The following is a 17236-nucleotide window of genomic DNA, read 5'->3' as shown; positions in this document are numbered from 1 at the left end:
GATCAGTCCTGGTGATTAAAATGGAATGCTAAAGTATGCTTTATAAATTATACAAAGAGTACATTTTTTATCATATGTATAAACTGTAAGTTCAATGAGATATGATTTTAAAATAGGTATACTTCCTAAGAATTATTCTCTGTAATTCCAATGATTCTGCGGATTCCTGCCTTCTGTTCCTGTGGGCAAGGAATATTTTATCCCAAAGATGCTTTTTTCCAAGCGGCAACTGCCTTTTGGGAAAAGCACCTTTGGGATAACCAGGACCTGGATGACCAAGAATCTCCATAGACATTAAGGAATATTTAAATAGTAAAAAAAACCATAGTACTAAACAATGTTTCTTTTTCTGTGATTTTTAACAGCAAAACACCCATGGTAATTTATGAAAAATGCACATTCAAATACACTTTTCTTAACAAAAGCCACAATATATGCCTTTGCATTTGTTTACAAGTCTGCAAGTATTTCAAAATAGGTTCCATTCCCAGGAAGCATGTAGATTGTGCTTTGGTAGAAACGGCTATTTTTTTTGCGTTAAAAAAGTATAAATGCTGGCACTCCTGCCAGAATTTGGCTTTTGTCACACTAGGGATACTAGGAGTTCTGCTTGTCAATTTGTTATCAAGCTAGGGCCCATACATTATCATTACCGTAGGTCAAGACATTGTCATTGAAGGCAAACAGTAAAATTCAAAGGATGATTTGAATTGTTTTTATAAATCCACTTAGGAGTTCTTTCACACAGTCAGCGCAAATGAAATTGAATAATTCAGTAGTTTAAGAGAATAACGTTGATCTAGTCTGGGCTTATGTCCAAAGCAGAAATAAGCAAGAATGATAATACATTTTGACTTATTTAAAATAGGTCTATTTCATCTGAGGTCATTGAAATATTGATGAATTACTTTTAGAGACCCTATTCAAAATTATACAAGATTATTTCATATCTTGCAAAATCTGGAATGATTGTGGTAGTATGAAAAAAGGCATTAGTAGTAAAAGTAAAAAGAAACCCTTCTTAGACACCATTTTGTGCATGGATCTGAAATCCCATATGAGCTAGGAAACATGTTTGAAAAAGAATGGCTAATGACTAAAACATCTACTTGCACACCATATTTCTTTGTTGTAGAAAAGTTTTATCTAACACACACACACAAGCTCTAATAAAAATGTGCATTGTGCAATTATTTACAACAATTTAATTAAAGTTGGGCCTTAGAATAATAGCTGAGATAATGAAGATGGAGAATAGCATGAAAGTCACTTGAGTGGGGCAATGTGCATTATATTTTATAACTAAAATCAATGCACAGCTGCTTTCAATAAGATCTGTGGCTGTATTTTGCCCCCAGCTGCTATCAGATAAATTAGGACTTTGGAAACTCTCAGAGTTCTGTGTTTATTGTGGTACCTTCCAAAGTTCGGAGAACATCCACATTCCTTGATCCCTGCCAAACTTTTTGGGATTAACAGGAGCCGTGACTCAAAACAAAGGAGAGTATCCTTGCTCTATCCTGTTTTGGAAGACTGCTTTCACACATAGATTTATTCTGAATGCTTAAAATTGAAAAAAGGAATTTAGACAGCCAACTCAAATTAATTCTTAAAATGTTTTCTAAAATATCACTGATGTGAGTGTGATACATAAATTGAAACTCCATAACTATGCCATCTGCCTATTATCCTCTAGGAGCCATGCTTAATTCTTGCACCCAAGAGGGTTATTGCAAACATTATTGAGGAGTAGACCTGAGGACAATGAAACTTCCGCATTCCACTCTTACATGGTATAAAATCTCTTCCCTTTGCCCTTCTAGACAATGGAAGCATACTTAAAAGAATGGCTTTTGAAACAATCCGAAGTCTTAATTTCACTTACGCTAACTAACCTCTCAATCCTTTAATATTTTCAGATAATATCATCATTCAATACCTCCAGAAATAAATGGTAGAACAATTAGAAGAGCAATGAAATGCAAATATGCCCAATGAAATCCAAACACTTGGGGGGGGGGGAGATAGAAATGTTGTACAGAATAGTAAGAATACAATGTTGCCTCTGGACTGTTTTCATCCTCTCGTGTAACATTTTAAGGAGGCTCCATGGACTTCTTTCTAAACTAATAGATGTAATTACAAAAATAAGTATTTACTATTCCACTTAATTACAATCTTCCTGAGCTTGGTCAGCTGTGCGAAAAAGCCTGTTTAATACAGGAACCACATGATAATGTATTACATAAATTTCCCCCTTTCCCTCATGCTGCTATATAAAAGGCATCTTTTTACTTCCCTTCTTGAAAATATAACATTTGTGGCACTACAAGTTGTCAGTACAAAAAAAGACGTGTGAACCATGAGAGTGAAAAGTGGGAATTGATAGGTTTGTCTTCTATAATGCAATTCAAAGATACTGCTTCCTAAATTATCACAAATGTACTGATGTAAACAACAACAGAATCATAATTAAAACATCCACTTTAGATGCATGTTATTTTGTTTCTTTAAAAAAAAAACTATTTCTATTTGGAAAGGCAGATTTCTTAAACTATTTACCCATTTATGCACGATGTCATAAAGCTTTTTTTAAAAAATAATGTCTTTAAAATCTTCCCTCCCACCCATCCCACCCCTTATTAAGTGCAAATGCCATCTGGGTCAAGAGGCAGAATCTCGGTGGCTGGCACTGAGATTAAAGAGGGCTAATTCGACTGGTGGTAGAAGCCAGCTTTTTGCTGACGCATCATAATCTGAGGTTACTTCATTCTGCTCAAGAGAAGGACCAAAGAGCAGATGTCATCTCTAGCAATATTTGCTCTCAAAGCTCCGGAATGCATCTGTTCTAGAGAGTCTTCTCATTGACAAGGTGTCTCCTGTACTTTCTGGCTTGGATGACTTGCTCCTCTGAAATGTATTTCGAAGGCTGGCCGCATTGCGTTGCCTATCAAGTTTGTCACTGATGGAGTAGCTTTTCCGTGTGTGCACGTAGAGTAAGTTGGATTCATCTGCAGAATAACTATTGGCCCGCTCTATTTTAGGAAGCAGAATATTGTTAGACAAGGTCCTAGATGTATTGCTATCTTGAGGTGACAAGGAAACTGCTTTTTTGTCTTTGGCTTCAGTGTCCTCATTGTCAGAACTTGGGTGACTTAGTTCGGCTTCTCTCTCTGGATGGCAGCATCCCAAGTCATCCATCTTATCTCCATGGGTCCCAGGAAAGCTTGACCTTTCTGCAATGGTTTGAGGAGCACTGACACACCTTGTATCAATGCAGTCGGTAATGCTAGTGTACTCTGCTGTTTTGACCGGTACTCCGAGACTGCTGAAATAACTCCGGGAAGGAGAGAACATAAAACTTTGAGATTTTACTATAGGTGCCTCTTCTAAAATAAAGGGGCTTGTAGCCAGGTATCGACTACTTTTAGAACGCTCTAAGGTATGATATAGAGGGGGATCCAATTCCCAGGGGTTTTGGCTGTCTGTGATTTGGGAATAATCTGAAGAAAGCACCCTTGTTTCCAGTGAAGAAGGCTCTTCATACTCAATACTTCTGCCTGAGATTCTATCACCAGAGGTACCACTGACGTAAGCACTACTCGAGAGAACACTGGAAGTTATCTGAGCTTGAAGAGTGGGGTCTCCGGTCCCAAGGATGTTCATTGAACTGTCCAGGGGCTCTATTCCCGACTGCAGCTCGTCCATGGCAGACACATATATATCAATGCAAGAGGAAGGCCTCCGAGAATCTGGAGCAATAGACAAAGTGCTTACAGGCACTAATGAAACTTTTGGTTCTTTTGAGACTGAGTGAGAGCTAGTGGCACGATGAAGGCTCAGAGACCTTTCTTTCAAAATACTTTCAAATTTCTCAAGCCCACCCTTCTCCTTCATATTCATCGCATAGAAGGAGTGACTTCGCAGTCGAGGTGTTAACGTTGGAGAGGTGGGGGATATTGATTCTTCTCCCGTGGGATCAATACTCTCTTGAAGTTTGTACGTGTTTCCTTCCTGGCTGTTGAAGCTACTTTGCCTCACAATGTAAGCTGCATCAGTACAGTCAGAAGATGTTCGAGACCGTATCTTACTGGTCTCTCCTCTGTCCACGCCAGAGATTTTGTCCAGTGCTGTGGCCATTCGCCCAATCATATCTTCCAGCTGAGCAAGCCGTATATCTACAGTCTGAAGCGAGGCCTTCATGCAATGCTCTCGTTCGTTCACTTCCTCTAATCGCATTGCCATATTCTCTACTCTGCAGGAAGAAGAGAGGGAAAAAAATGTTTTGATAACATTCAGTAGGGCAAGCAGGTTAGCTTAGTTATTTCTAAACCAATTTACTTAATCAGGAAAACTGATAATAATGTAAATAGTATGCTATTAATATACTGATATGCACACTAAAAAAAATAATCCTCTTTTAAAAAATAAACAATTAAAATAGGTTACTGGGTAACTGGAACGATAAATCCATTTACTGCTTGTCCCCTCAATGATTTTATCAACACATATTTAAACAAGAATTTGCATTTTGCTTCTGATTAAAGTTGTGAGATGCATTGATGTCCTTTTAAAAAAAAAACGACACATCTTAAAATACAGGCTTTTAGAGCTGTTCTATATAAATTTTTATAGATTTAAAATGTGTAAACATGAGATTTACAGATCTACTGTATGTTATGCAGGCTCACATGCACAAAGACAAAAATATTGATTTGTGGCATAGAAATATTTCCATTCTATGGGTTTTATGTGGCGAACTCCTTAGTAATTACAAAACCTATAGAAAGTAGTAACTGATTTATCAAACCACTAAAATTGCACAGCTATACAGATTTTGAAAACTGCCAGGAAGTTGGAAAAGTGCCTAATTCTTGTCAAATGAATATGATGGCAACAAGTGATCCCTGAAGAAATAAATTTAGGGTGTCATGATATCCTCAACCCTCAGTTATATTATTTATAAAAGCAGACTTCACACAACCCAATGTTCTACCCAAAAAATGAGTCTGAGATTCAGGGATGATTTCTAATTCACCAAGAAGAGAAGAAAGAGAAAAAAAAGTGGGATATGCATAGGAAATACCTGACCTGGATAAGACCAAAGGCCCAATCAGATGAGCTCTCTCCCCTACCCCCCCCCCAACAGGATTCTGCCATGCATATCGGGAGGAGATTTGGGTGTCACTTGCACTGGAGTCAGAAACAGCCCTTTCCTCCCATGTATTTCATGCTTTGTTCTCACCTTCCCCAATTTGATAATAGGATAAAGAAAGACTTGACACATAGCAACTAAACCTATATTTTTGTATTCTAGGTATGTTTTAGACTTTATGTTCTACTGATGATTGAGGTCTCTATTTTAGCCAGACTTAACCAAGTAATCTAAACCAAGGATTTTTACTTGGAAATATGCTTAATTTTTGTGGAAGGGTTTTTTGTATAAACACCACTTTATGACAATTCCAAAATAGTTTTAACATCTTTTGATTACTATTAGTTTGCAGCCAATAAAATATTGTGAAACTTTTAAACCACTTTTTTGTTTTAAAACAACAAAATGAAAAATTCTATGATTACAATTTTCAAAACATACAATATCTACAAAGCCAAACAAAATGCTGTGCACCTTTCAGAAGTTACACGGATTCTCTCATCATTGGAAGAATTAAATCTATCATCTTTCTCTCTGAAATATTCTTCTATGCACTGTTCTTCAAAATCATGAACCTTCTTCAGTTCATCATCTGTTATAAAAAGTTCTATAGGAGACATACAAGGCAATAAACAACAGTCAATAACTAATTAGTTGTAAGTATAGAGCACTGCCTATTTTAATTTTTTTACAACTGAAATCCCCACTATATGTAACTTCATATGTAGACCATTTTGATGAGTCTCAGATTTGTAGCTCTACTTCTGCTCTCCCAACTTTGTACCCTAACTCCCACCTGCCAGGCATTTTTCAATTTATGTAAGACTTATCTAGATACCCTGAGCTGTGATATTTGACTCCATTATTTCTTCTTCTTTGACCCTCTACAATCTCAGACACAGCATTGATAAAGATAGGAAAACGTCTATATAATCCTAGCATTAAGGACATTGGGAGCAGTACGTCTCTGTAGGTACTGGCAGGGCTTCTGATTGCTAGTAGACAAGCAAAATAACTGCAAGTGGAGTTACTGGTATTCATTGCTCTTCATATCTTTCCAGAGCCCAATTTGTATGATGTTTTTCCATTATAAGAATTAGTTCTATATGTTTGAATTCGTTTTCACCTCCAACTATTCTGTGAGAAAAGATGGGATGATAGACAATGACTGGCCCAAAGTCACCCAGAATCAACCCTGCAGGGTAGTCCAGAGTAAGAAATCAATGTCATGTAAGTCAGAACTACCTTTATTGTAACACTAACAAAATCTTGCAATGTGCTCCCCCTTGTGTAAACTAGTGAGTAGTTTCTCTGAGACATTTTTCTCAAGTTAGTTTATTGGCCTAGGCTCGAGGCCCACTTATCTGACTGGAGTCTTGATATCAGCTCTTTCTTTTGTCTGTTAAGGCCATTCCCTGTTCCCTCTATACCCACGAAACTTCCACAGCTGAGCATGGACCTAACCTGATTTACCTATATCTAGCCCAATTCCTTAGCCACTGTACTAGTGTTGGCATTAATGTGATGAAACAGTAATATACAATGAAGTAAAACATAGTAAAGAAAAGAAATAAACAGATAAGATAAAGATACAATGTCTGAAAATTTTTTAAAAGAGTATTTTCATCAAATTAGAAAACATGTGCGAAAATAGAAATGATTGTGCATAATGACAAAGGACAGAAAACAAAAACAAAACAAAACCTGAAGGCAGGCCAAATTAGGAAAATAAGAAATTTCAAAGTCTGAGCATGAGCCTAAAGAAAATCACCTCTTTTGTAATATCTAGAGACCAGTTAGATGCTCATGCCAAGGTAATATTATTGATTCTGTGTCTTGAATTTTTTGGGAAATTATATTTGGACTGGGAATTGCAACCTGTTTTACTCTGACTTTGCCATCGATGCACATGCTTTATATACATAGGATATGGTGAAAAACCACAAAGCTGATAATAGGTGAGTTAGGTCTGGATACATGGTTTGTCTATCAAACTATGAAATTAAATATAATCAAAAGTGATGAAATCTTTTGAGGTAAAACTGGACTGAGGGAATGCTATTTGAGAGATTTGTACAGCAATATTAATTAAAACTGAAACAACTGTTTTAAGAAATAACTGATGAAAAGAAAATCACAAATGGTGTGAAAAATGATAGCACTGCACACATATAACAGCAGAAATGCTAAATATATGGATGTAATTTGCTTATTAAGTAGATATGCAGTGTAAATGTGAATGTGCGAAAAAAGCTCCTATGCCTCATACTTGATATGTTTTTATTCTCATAGGAAATACATGGGAAAATGTAGCAAAAGTGAATGCAAAAATGATTTGAGAATTAATTTGTTAAGGACACTTGAAAAAGTGACAGAACCTGATTGAGAGAATATAAGAAGACAATGAACAAAATTGATTTAGCATAGCATGGTTTTATATTGGTCAAGAGGTGTACAGAACATTAAGAAAACTGGAAATGTGAGAAGTTTATTGTATATTTGTTCATATACAAAGCTTATGATAAACCAAATAGGCCTAATCCAATACAAAACAAGTACACAATTTGGTCACATAGAGAGAATGAAGTACACATGATGCTCATTACATTGTTTAATGTATTTATGGATAAATACATAGGGAAAAGGTAGTAGTTACATTAGAAATGTATTGGTTGGGGTCATGAGTGTTTGCATACTTTCAATGCAGGTGAAGATCTATTGTTAGTCAAGAATCCAAACAATTTGGTCACATAGAGAGAATGAATAAATTGCAAAATGATGATATAAAAGAAAAGTACTGAGAAGAAGAAAACTGAGGAGACTGGATGGAATTGATGATTTCTCAAATGGACAAAGGGTAAGAATTTTAAATAACAAAAGACAATGTAATAATTTATTAATGGATGCTGCAGCCATACTTTGCAAGGATATAAAGATATGGAAAAGTGTAGTGAATGATGATGGAAATGAGACTTAATTAAGTATCTTTCTTTCTTTTATCTCTTGCTTTTAATTTCTTCTGCTTACTATGCCTTACTCTTTTTCTGTCCTTTGCAGAATGTTGCTTACCTTCAAAGGTAATTCTATGATGATGGATGCAGCTTCCAACAGATTTGCTTTCAGCTTTAGATTTCCAAAACTCACTTTGCAGGCTATGACTAAGGAATAGTTCCAAATGTACAGTATCCCACAAGCTGCTGTACTACAAAACAACGCATACCTCTTGGTTGTGTATTCCTTAGTTCAGGGGTGTCAAACTCGATTTCATTGAGTGCTGCATCAGGGTTGTGTTTGGGAGCTGGGGTGGGCTTGGCCAGGGTGGGTGTGGCCAGCTCAACATCACTCGTGTCAGGGGCACCTGTGGTGGCCTGAGCACTCTGCCAGCGAAAATGGGCTCCCGAGCTCTGTTTTCACCTACCACAGCTTCCTGCAATCCTCTGCCAGCGAAAATGGAGCTTGGGAGAGGTGCAGGTGGCCCTTCTGAGCTCCATTTTCACTGGCAGAGGTACCGTGGGCCAGTCCTTCAATGTTTCCAAGGTGGCCCCCCTGGGCTGGATCCAGCCCCCAGGCCTTGAGTTTGATACCCCTGCCTTATCCGAAAGTGTTTGCTTATAGGTGGTCCTGTATCTAAGTGATGCCAATGCCCTCATGAAGCATAATGGCTTTGTCCAAGTAATTCTGCACAAATCCTATGACACTTACTGAGCCCATAGTCTGCTTCATCTGGATCGCTGTCGTGTTTCCGCCATCTACAGCATATGTGCTGAAATATCATGGTCATGTGACTGAAGATGATTAGTGGAGGGGGTAAGACTGGTCTTTCATGGAAGGTCATAATAAGCTGATATCTCTGAAACTTCCATACCTGGTTTGATATAGACTTAACTTCGAAAAATGTGTTGCTGAAATAGGAATAGAAAAAGGAACAGGCTTTTGATCAAACAGCTGAAATTTGCATATGCAACTTTGGGATCTGTTCTATACATTGAAAAACAGTAAATTTTAGAGTGTATGTACAATTAGCATCTGCGGTCAATTCCAGCACTCTTTTCGATGGACTATTCATAACTGTATCTGTTATGTTTACATTGCTATACTGTTTATTTTACTCATATACAACATTTTTGATTTCTGCATAAAAATATTAGGAGGTAGTCTACTTCTAAAAGAAATATCTATTTACTTAGGCATTTAAATGTAACTGCTATAAGAACCAAGTTTCCAAGATTTTCCTTTGATTAGCACTGGGCATCATCTTAGGTTATTTCAGCAGCATGGATGCAACACCACCACAACCTCCATTCTTTCCCACTTCATTAATACAGCCAGAGGACCTCAAGTTCAAATAAAGCCACTGAAATGCTGAGTTAAATCTGGACTTGGGGAAAAATTGTGAGGTGACTATCTTGTTTGATGGCATCCAGTAGAAAACTGTCCCTCATTACTGAGATAGATAACTGGAGAGTACAACTCAGTATTTTAACTCATGTCTTTGTCAAATAAACCAGGTGTCTTTTGCAGGCTTACTGCATTGAAACTCTTGGCACTACTGGAGAGCCCTGCTTATTCTGTAATTACCAAACTATTTTGGCTGCTAATACTCGCCTTGCACCTCTACCTCAAAATTGCTAACTTTGTATCAGCCTGAAAGTTTTATCTTTAAAGGATATCTTCAATATGCCAACTCCTTCAGGTAGAAAATAGTCTAGGATAGGAAATAGAACAGGAAACACCTCCTGATATTAGTTGATTGAGGCATGTATATTGGAAGAAGTGTTCAATAGAGGTTCTTTTTTAAAAATTCAATCTGCTCTCCACTGCTTGATGCATCCAAAATAACTGAAAAGAAAAATGGACTGAGGAACAAGGGTTAATTGCCTCTTTTGAGCACTTTTTGACTTTGTCAACTTAAAGCTATCTTGAGGTATATATTTAAAAATAATATAAATTGGAAATCTTTATTTGTTTTCCTCATCATCTCTAGCTGGGAAGATTAAATTTTACCCTAAAATACAGGCTTTTCTTATTCAGAAGTAAAATATAGTTCCATCTATTTTTAATCAGTTTATGAATTTAAAGCTGATTGAATATGAAACACAGTGAATTTACCTATAACACAATCACAACTTTTATACTATATGTTTATTTGTATAACTGGGTGTTTTTGTGCTGTAGAACTGGACAAAGTTTCTTCAGAATGCATAAATGTAGCCTCTGTCTGCAACTCTTTAAAACAGCTACATCTTTGTCAAGGCATACATAGTGCCTATAGAAATAGTCATGCAATCACAGGAATAGTAGTCCGTGGTTAATGTCTATGGAGATCCTCATTCATCCAGGTCATGGTCGTTTCAAAGGTGCTTTTTGAAGAGGCAACTGGACTTTCTGGAAATTTCTTCCAGAAGCATCCAAGAAGCTTCTTAGACAAGAAGTGAAATGTCTTCAAAGAAAAGCCAGAAAGTCCAGTTAGTTCTTGAAAAAGCACATTTGGGAGAGTCTGCAGTTAATGACAACTTGTTCAGTGGCTAGTTATTCAAAGTTACAAGGGTGCTAAACAGAGGTGGGTTCCCACCGGTTCGGACTGGTTCAGCATCTTGGTTTTTTTTTAACCTACTGCGCATGCACATCCATGAGCGAACCAACAGTAGAAGCTGGAACCCACTTCTGGTGCTGAATGAATTGTTTGATTGGTTTTCCAGGTTTTGGCCATTGTAGTACCTGTAGTACATCTGTATTTCAAATTCTCTGGACATATACCCTCTGCAAAAGATATCCATGATTATGTACTCTAAAGCTCTGTCATGGAATACTTACATCTTTTACTATTGCAAATAATTTATGTTGGTAAATGCTTTAAGTCAGTCTTGTGCCAAATACTAAAGTTTGGCATTGCTGCTGTGGATGGAGGAGAAATATATAATATTTTATCAACTCACTTAAAAACTGCAATCAGTAAGTTCACCAGAAGGATGTTTGCAACCAAAAGATAGCAAGCCATTATGGCAGGAACGATCCATGCTCCTGGTTTGCAGGGAGGAAGCTGAATTATTTTACCATCTTCTCTAGTTTCGTTTTGACCGCAAGGAGCTGAGGAAAAACAGGTGAGAGGAAGTGAAAGAAAATAAATTGTAAGAAGAAATGATTGCAGAACATACTGTATTTCAAACTCTTAGAAATGTCTGGACATCTACCCTCTGCAAAAGATACCCATGATCAATGTACTCTAAACTCTGTCACTGAATACTTACATTGTTTGCTATTGCAAATAATTACTGTTGGTAGACGCTTTAAAACCAGTCTTGTGACAAAAATGTAAAAGTTTGGCATTTCTGCCAATTTCTAGGTATTTACTATGTGCTTTGAAATTTAATTCTCTTAAATGTGCTAAGAACTGATAAAAACATCTGTGTGAAATGTGATTTATACCTCCATTTGCTTTTTGGTAACTAGGATATATCAGTAGAATCAAACAAGAGTACATTTAAAAAAGGAACATTTGATGAATATAGTATATATGACTAATATATGTAGAATCACAATAGGATTTTTGTTTCTGCCTCATTTTAGTCCACTTTAGAATATTTAATAGTATTCTAGAATTAAATGTGGACAGGCAGGTAAGATTTATAGGCAATAGAGCAGACATTTTTCTTTATTTTGTGTTATCAGCTGTTTGAAAAGAACAGAGGACAAAATGCATAGTTTTCTAGTGCTGATATAGTTTAGAAAGCTTGCCTCTTATTAATTAGCTGAAGTTTTAATTTGGGATGACTGGCTATTTTTGTTCATCCAAACAGCAACTACATTTCCTCACCAATACTGTAGATCAGTTTGCTACTTTTAGGAAGTGTCACTGTTGCAAGGAATGCTTTTCCTCTCCTACCCCTGGTTATTTTCTCACACATTCCCAATATAGCAGTGAATAAGGAGAAATTTGTACAACAAGAAAACATCCAGTAAATTAATCTGTTCAAGAAGTGAAAGAATGTTTAGCAGGTGCAGGTTCATTTCATATCACAGAATGCATGAGAAAAATATTGGCTCACAAAATACACCCCCCCCCCCATTAATAAAGATACTGAAGCTCAGATTGCTTTTGATCCTAGATGGGCAAATCTGCCTGGTGCAAATAGAAGAAAAGGAGAAGACAGTTCCATTGGTGAAATTTCTGAGTGAGGCATTGGTGAATTAAGACATCTCTGGAGAAGTGGAAATGATGCATTGGCAAAGACCAAAGAATCAGTGATGAACTTATCTAACAGAATATCTCCAGGTAAGGAGAGGCTCAGAGTTTGCCCACTTATGCTCCAGTAGACCCTGGAAGAGCAGTCCAGTAGACCCTGGAAGAGCAGTCAACACACAAGTCTGAGCAGTAGGAAGTAAGGAAAACCATCAAACTCTCAATCCTGGTGGAGCCTTTAAGGACACTAGATCTCTCTACCTTACTTTTGAACATGGGGTGGTTCAACGATCTAAATATGTTTTCAAAGTTTAAGGAGAACTTCTAAGCAAAATGTTTTTTAAAAAACTATCTTGTGATGAGCGAAGAGAATATTTGTAGCTCAATGTTGAGCTGAATTGAACTGAACAGATAGCAGCAACGACCCCACACTACCTAATGAGTAAAACTTCATCCACTAAAAGAACTTAAAAATATAAAATAAAGGACAAAAAGATAAATAATGTAATTTAAGAAAGTTTTAAATAAAGGAACCAGAAGAATTTGGAATATTGGAACTTTTGCTAAGATTTGTGAAATAACATGATAATAAAAGGATATTTTGATGGAATCTAAATTGTTTAGTTTATCAGGTTAGAAATTATTGTTGAGATTCTATAGAAATTTGAGATTAAAGTTCCAAGTTGGGAAAAAAGAAAGAAATAAGCCTCTTTTTTATTCTTTATTTTTAAGAATCCATATTTTATTATTTGAATGATTTGAAAGAAAAGTAGTGAAGCTCATACATTGACAGATACAGGTATGACACTAGATACATTTCAAAGGTTCTTTGAAGAATTGGGAGATAAAGTTAAACTGATAGTAATAATTACAGCTAATGCATTTCTTGAAAAAGGTTCTAAAGAGGAAATATAAAAAGAGTAAAATGAAAGAGTAAAATGGAAGAATTTACAGACTAACAGGTGAAGAGGTGAAACAAATTCCAGCTGTTATAGAAATGTTGGAAAATAGAGGAATTGTGGATTATGAAACAGAATTAAAATGGAAATACAAATTATGTAAAGAGATGAAAAATCCCAAGGACAAAGATTTTTAATGGGTTTACAAAAATGGATTTCTAAAAATTTTGAGATGGGAGGAAGAAAGTTTAAATGCAGATTCAACCCCACAATAGCAACTGTATGATGATATAAAGATTGAGATGGTTAGAGCAAAACCAATCAATCAACCAGGAATAAAAAGTTGTTTGTTTGATCAGGGGTAAAATAAAATGTATTGCTGGAACTCTTTATGGACTTTTTGCCAGTACTTGGAAAGAAAAGACAATGATATTTAAATTTGTGAATGAAAAGAAGGTTTATAGTAAGAATTGGATTATTTTTATAATTTTATAAGAGGTGAGCAAACATTAAAGTTGCTTTTATTTGTTACTGAGAGGAGTGAATCATTTCTTAATATATCTTTTTCTATTTCCATTTTATTTCTTTATTTTCTTTAACTTTTTGCATTTTGCATTTCTTTTCTTTCTCCTTTTCTGTTTTTTTGTCTATATCGCTTTGTATTAACTTTGTACAATCCTTAATATAAGATGTTTTTTAAAAAATGAATTTTTCTTATAGGTGTAAGGGGAAAAAGAAGCAAAGTTCAAATTGCTTGTTTTCATCAGAATATGAAAAAATCAGCTATGCTTGTTCATGATAATTGGTTTTGAAAAGTCAATAAAATATTATTTACTTATTTTGTGTCAGATAATTTCTCTTTCCCGCCCACATCGTTCGTCTTTTTATGTCATGTTAATTAAGTTGTTTCAATGGGTAATAAGTGACCCAATGGGCATCAGCAAAAGAATCAGGTGAATTCGCTGTGCCAACCTATATATTATAGGTTGGTATATTATCAAGCTAGTTGTTTGATTTGAATCATAGATTAAATTATACCATTATATGGATGGATTATTTCTCTAGGAGCAGACTTTCAAAAGGAGCTACATTTGGATAGTGTATGGGCACACATATATTTTAATGAGCAATTTGTTTGAATCTCAGCACTCATAAAATATGATATTTTATTAATGTGTGAAATGAATACCTTAAAACTGAATAGATATTGAATCATCTTTATGAGCAAATGCATGACAAATTACAACATGCAACTAGTGCCTAATTATGGATAAATTTATTTATAAAACATCTCTCTAAAAATTACATCTGATATTAGTAAATTAATTCCGTCCTGAAAAAGGAATGGAAATATACACTGTGCAATTATTTCCACTATGTAGTTCTAACAAAGGATTTAATTCACCAATATTTGATTTGCATGAGATTAAATTAACACCCTATTTTAGCTTTCCTTTTGAGTTTCAAAGGTTAGTTTCATTATACATTAAATAATTATAAATTAAATAAACTATGAAACTATTTACACGATCTGGTGAATAACAGATAATAAAATTTAATTATTAGGAAGATTTTATTTTATATTTATAAATTACAAAACCTGCAATGTATGTTTATGTTTTTCTTTTGTTCAAGCAACAGTCATTATTATTATCTTTTCAAAACATTAACAACATTTGACAATAGTTAGACCTTTTCAAGAGATATCTCTATTAGACGAAAGCAATTCAGAATGCTCTGTCAATTTATTATTTATTTATTTATTTATAAAATGTACTTGTTGCCATCTTGTATCCAACAACTCTAGGAGGTTGTACAACATAGAAAAACATTAAAATCATATGCTGTAAAAAACATAGGAGATAAAATCATGGATACAAGATAGCAAAAAGGGGAGCTGGGCACAAGGGGAGGTGGAAGTGGGATTGAATTTAATTAATCAGCCACCTCCAGTATGAAGCCTCCCTCATTGGCTCCACACAAGCCATATGGTAGAGCCAAGTCTTGAGGCTTTTACAAAACATCAGGAATGTGGCAGCCAATCTCTCTTTAGAGGGTAAGATGTTCCAGAAGGCAGGAATTAAATAATAATCTTGATTTTGAAATAAATCATGTTTTGTTATTCGTCTGTACTTTTCATTCTAATAATTGAGCCTTCACATTAAACAGACTTTGGTTCTTGCCCATGCATTGACAAAAATACACTTTTATACGAGCTTTGCATATTTATTTTGATATTCATCTATTTTTGTGTAATTCTTCTGTCCTCTTCCCCATTTTCCTATTTTTTATTCCTAACATGGTTCATTGAGTCTATAAAGTGACTAACACAGTCTTTAAAAATTGAACTGCTAAATTATAGGGAACTAAATCCAAGGGTATTTTTGGAGGGGGGGGCTTAATCTAACACTGTAACCTTCAGCCTCATTGATCCTTGGAGTAATCCAGTCTTTGAGATCATGAGAAAATCTATGATGTACTTAATTCTATTTTGTATCTCTAAAATAACCTATAATAGTTAGTGAGGATTGACAGGAAATGGGTTTATTTTGGAAAACTAGGAAGATCAATGAATACGGATATCTTTTAGAATGGAGGCATGGTTAGCTTGCACAATTAATTCCTGTATTGGAAATTTCTAACTTTCTTGGCTAGAACTGGTAAAACCAGAAATGTGCCCGTCTAAGACAATACAGATAACGTTGCTCAGTGGTGGGATTCAAAAATTTTCACTACCGGTTCGGTGAGCATGGCTAGGTGGGGGGGCATGTGACCCAGTGGGTGTGGCCAACATGACATTACTCACGCCCACTCAGTCACATTTCCCTCCCCCCACCTAGCCATGCCCACAGGAAAAGATAGGAATTTTTTTAGGATTATTCCCTATTTACCCCCACCCTCCCTTTGCTAGTCACCCCCATTTCCCCACTTCCTCCCCCACCACTGCCTCTTTGGTTGCTTACCTCCCATGGTGGCTGATCCAGTCTGGAAGGCAAGCTGACTGGAGTTTTCGGTGGCCCCCATCTACTGCCACTGCTGGGAAGTGGCTGGCTGGCAAAGAAGCCTCCCAGCCACTGCCTCTTTGCATATTGGCTTTCAAAGAGGCCAGCGGCTGGCAGCAGGCGTCTGAAAAGTCATCTGGTTGGTGAAAAAGTGGCTGCTGTTACCACCATTTTCTTCGCACATGCGCATCCCATTGCTTTGCAAGTCCATTGCCTTGCAAGAGCCGGTATGCAAAGAGGCAGCACAAGCAAGTGGTGACCAGATGGGCGGAGTGAGCAACTAGTGACAGGGGGACCAGTTTGGGGGCATGGCAAGCCAACCATCACTACCGGATTTCCAAACTGGGCAAAATTTCTGCCACTGGTTTGGACAAACTGGTGTGAAGTGGTTGAATACCACCTCTGACCTTGTTATAACCAAAGTAGCTAAAGGAGAACAACTCAGGGAATTGTAAATAAAGCTACCAAATTCAGAAATAATGAGAGAATCTGAAGTACTATAAGAAAAGGCTGAGATGAATAAAATATTCTCTCTTCTCTTTTAGGAATGGAACATTAAAGGTAGGAAATGTCCCTTTCTCTCTATTCTACCAAGGCAAAGAAATGATCTAAATGTGCTTCTCTCAAGTTTGTAAGGGAGGATTCTGGATGAGAGATGTTTTTATAAACCCATCACTATATTGATTTACTATGACATATTGTAAGCAAATGATAAAGCTACAACTGTTACTATTGCTAGTGCTAATAACTGAACAAATGCCAAGATAAAAGTCACTAAGGGCAGCCATTTCCTAAACACAGTTAAAATAGCTGCTTTCCTTGAAGTTTAAATCGTTTGGGAAGCAACTTGCCCAAAGACTAGAAGGCTCACTGAATCTTCCCCAGAGCCATTTAAGGAAAGTATTCTTAGAATCCTCCTCCTTTCTTGAAAGAGAGTAGCAGTTTTCACATTTCCAAAGTATCCTTTGCCAGGAATTCCTTGTTCGTTTAGACTATGTTA

The 17236-nt window shown here is 36.1% G+C and overlaps 1 protein-coding gene across 1 annotated transcript in view; it reads right to left on the bottom strand.

The window, feature by feature from the left end:
* Positions 1-2677: 2677 nt before the first annotated feature.
* The window catches only part of LOC106552668 (transient receptor potential cation channel subfamily M member 3), a 28457-nt gene continuing 13898 nt past the window's right edge, over positions 2678-17236 (bottom strand). Inside the window, exons 4-7 of the mRNA XM_014070999.2 lie at positions 11092-11242; positions 8858-9057; positions 5630-5762; positions 2678-4255 (exon numbers count right to left, since the gene is read on the bottom strand). Coding sequence (XP_013926474.2) covers positions 2809-4255; positions 5630-5762; positions 8858-9057; positions 11092-11242 — 1931 coding nt within the window. The 3' untranslated portion in view covers positions 2678-2808. The remainder of the gene's footprint in view (positions 4256-5629; positions 5763-8857; positions 9058-11091; positions 11243-17236) is intronic.

This window comes from Thamnophis sirtalis, unplaced genomic scaffold (genome assembly GCF_051295495.1).
Source record: "Thamnophis sirtalis isolate CommonGarterSnake01/CBP01778 unplaced genomic scaffold, rThaSir2_p1.2 scaffold_5, whole genome shotgun sequence".
In the NCBI taxonomy this organism is placed as follows: domain Eukaryota; kingdom Metazoa; phylum Chordata; class Lepidosauria; order Squamata; family Natricidae; genus Thamnophis; species Thamnophis sirtalis.
The sequence above is the reverse complement of the archived record's forward strand: the minus strand, read 5'-3'. Positions and strand labels throughout refer to the sequence as shown.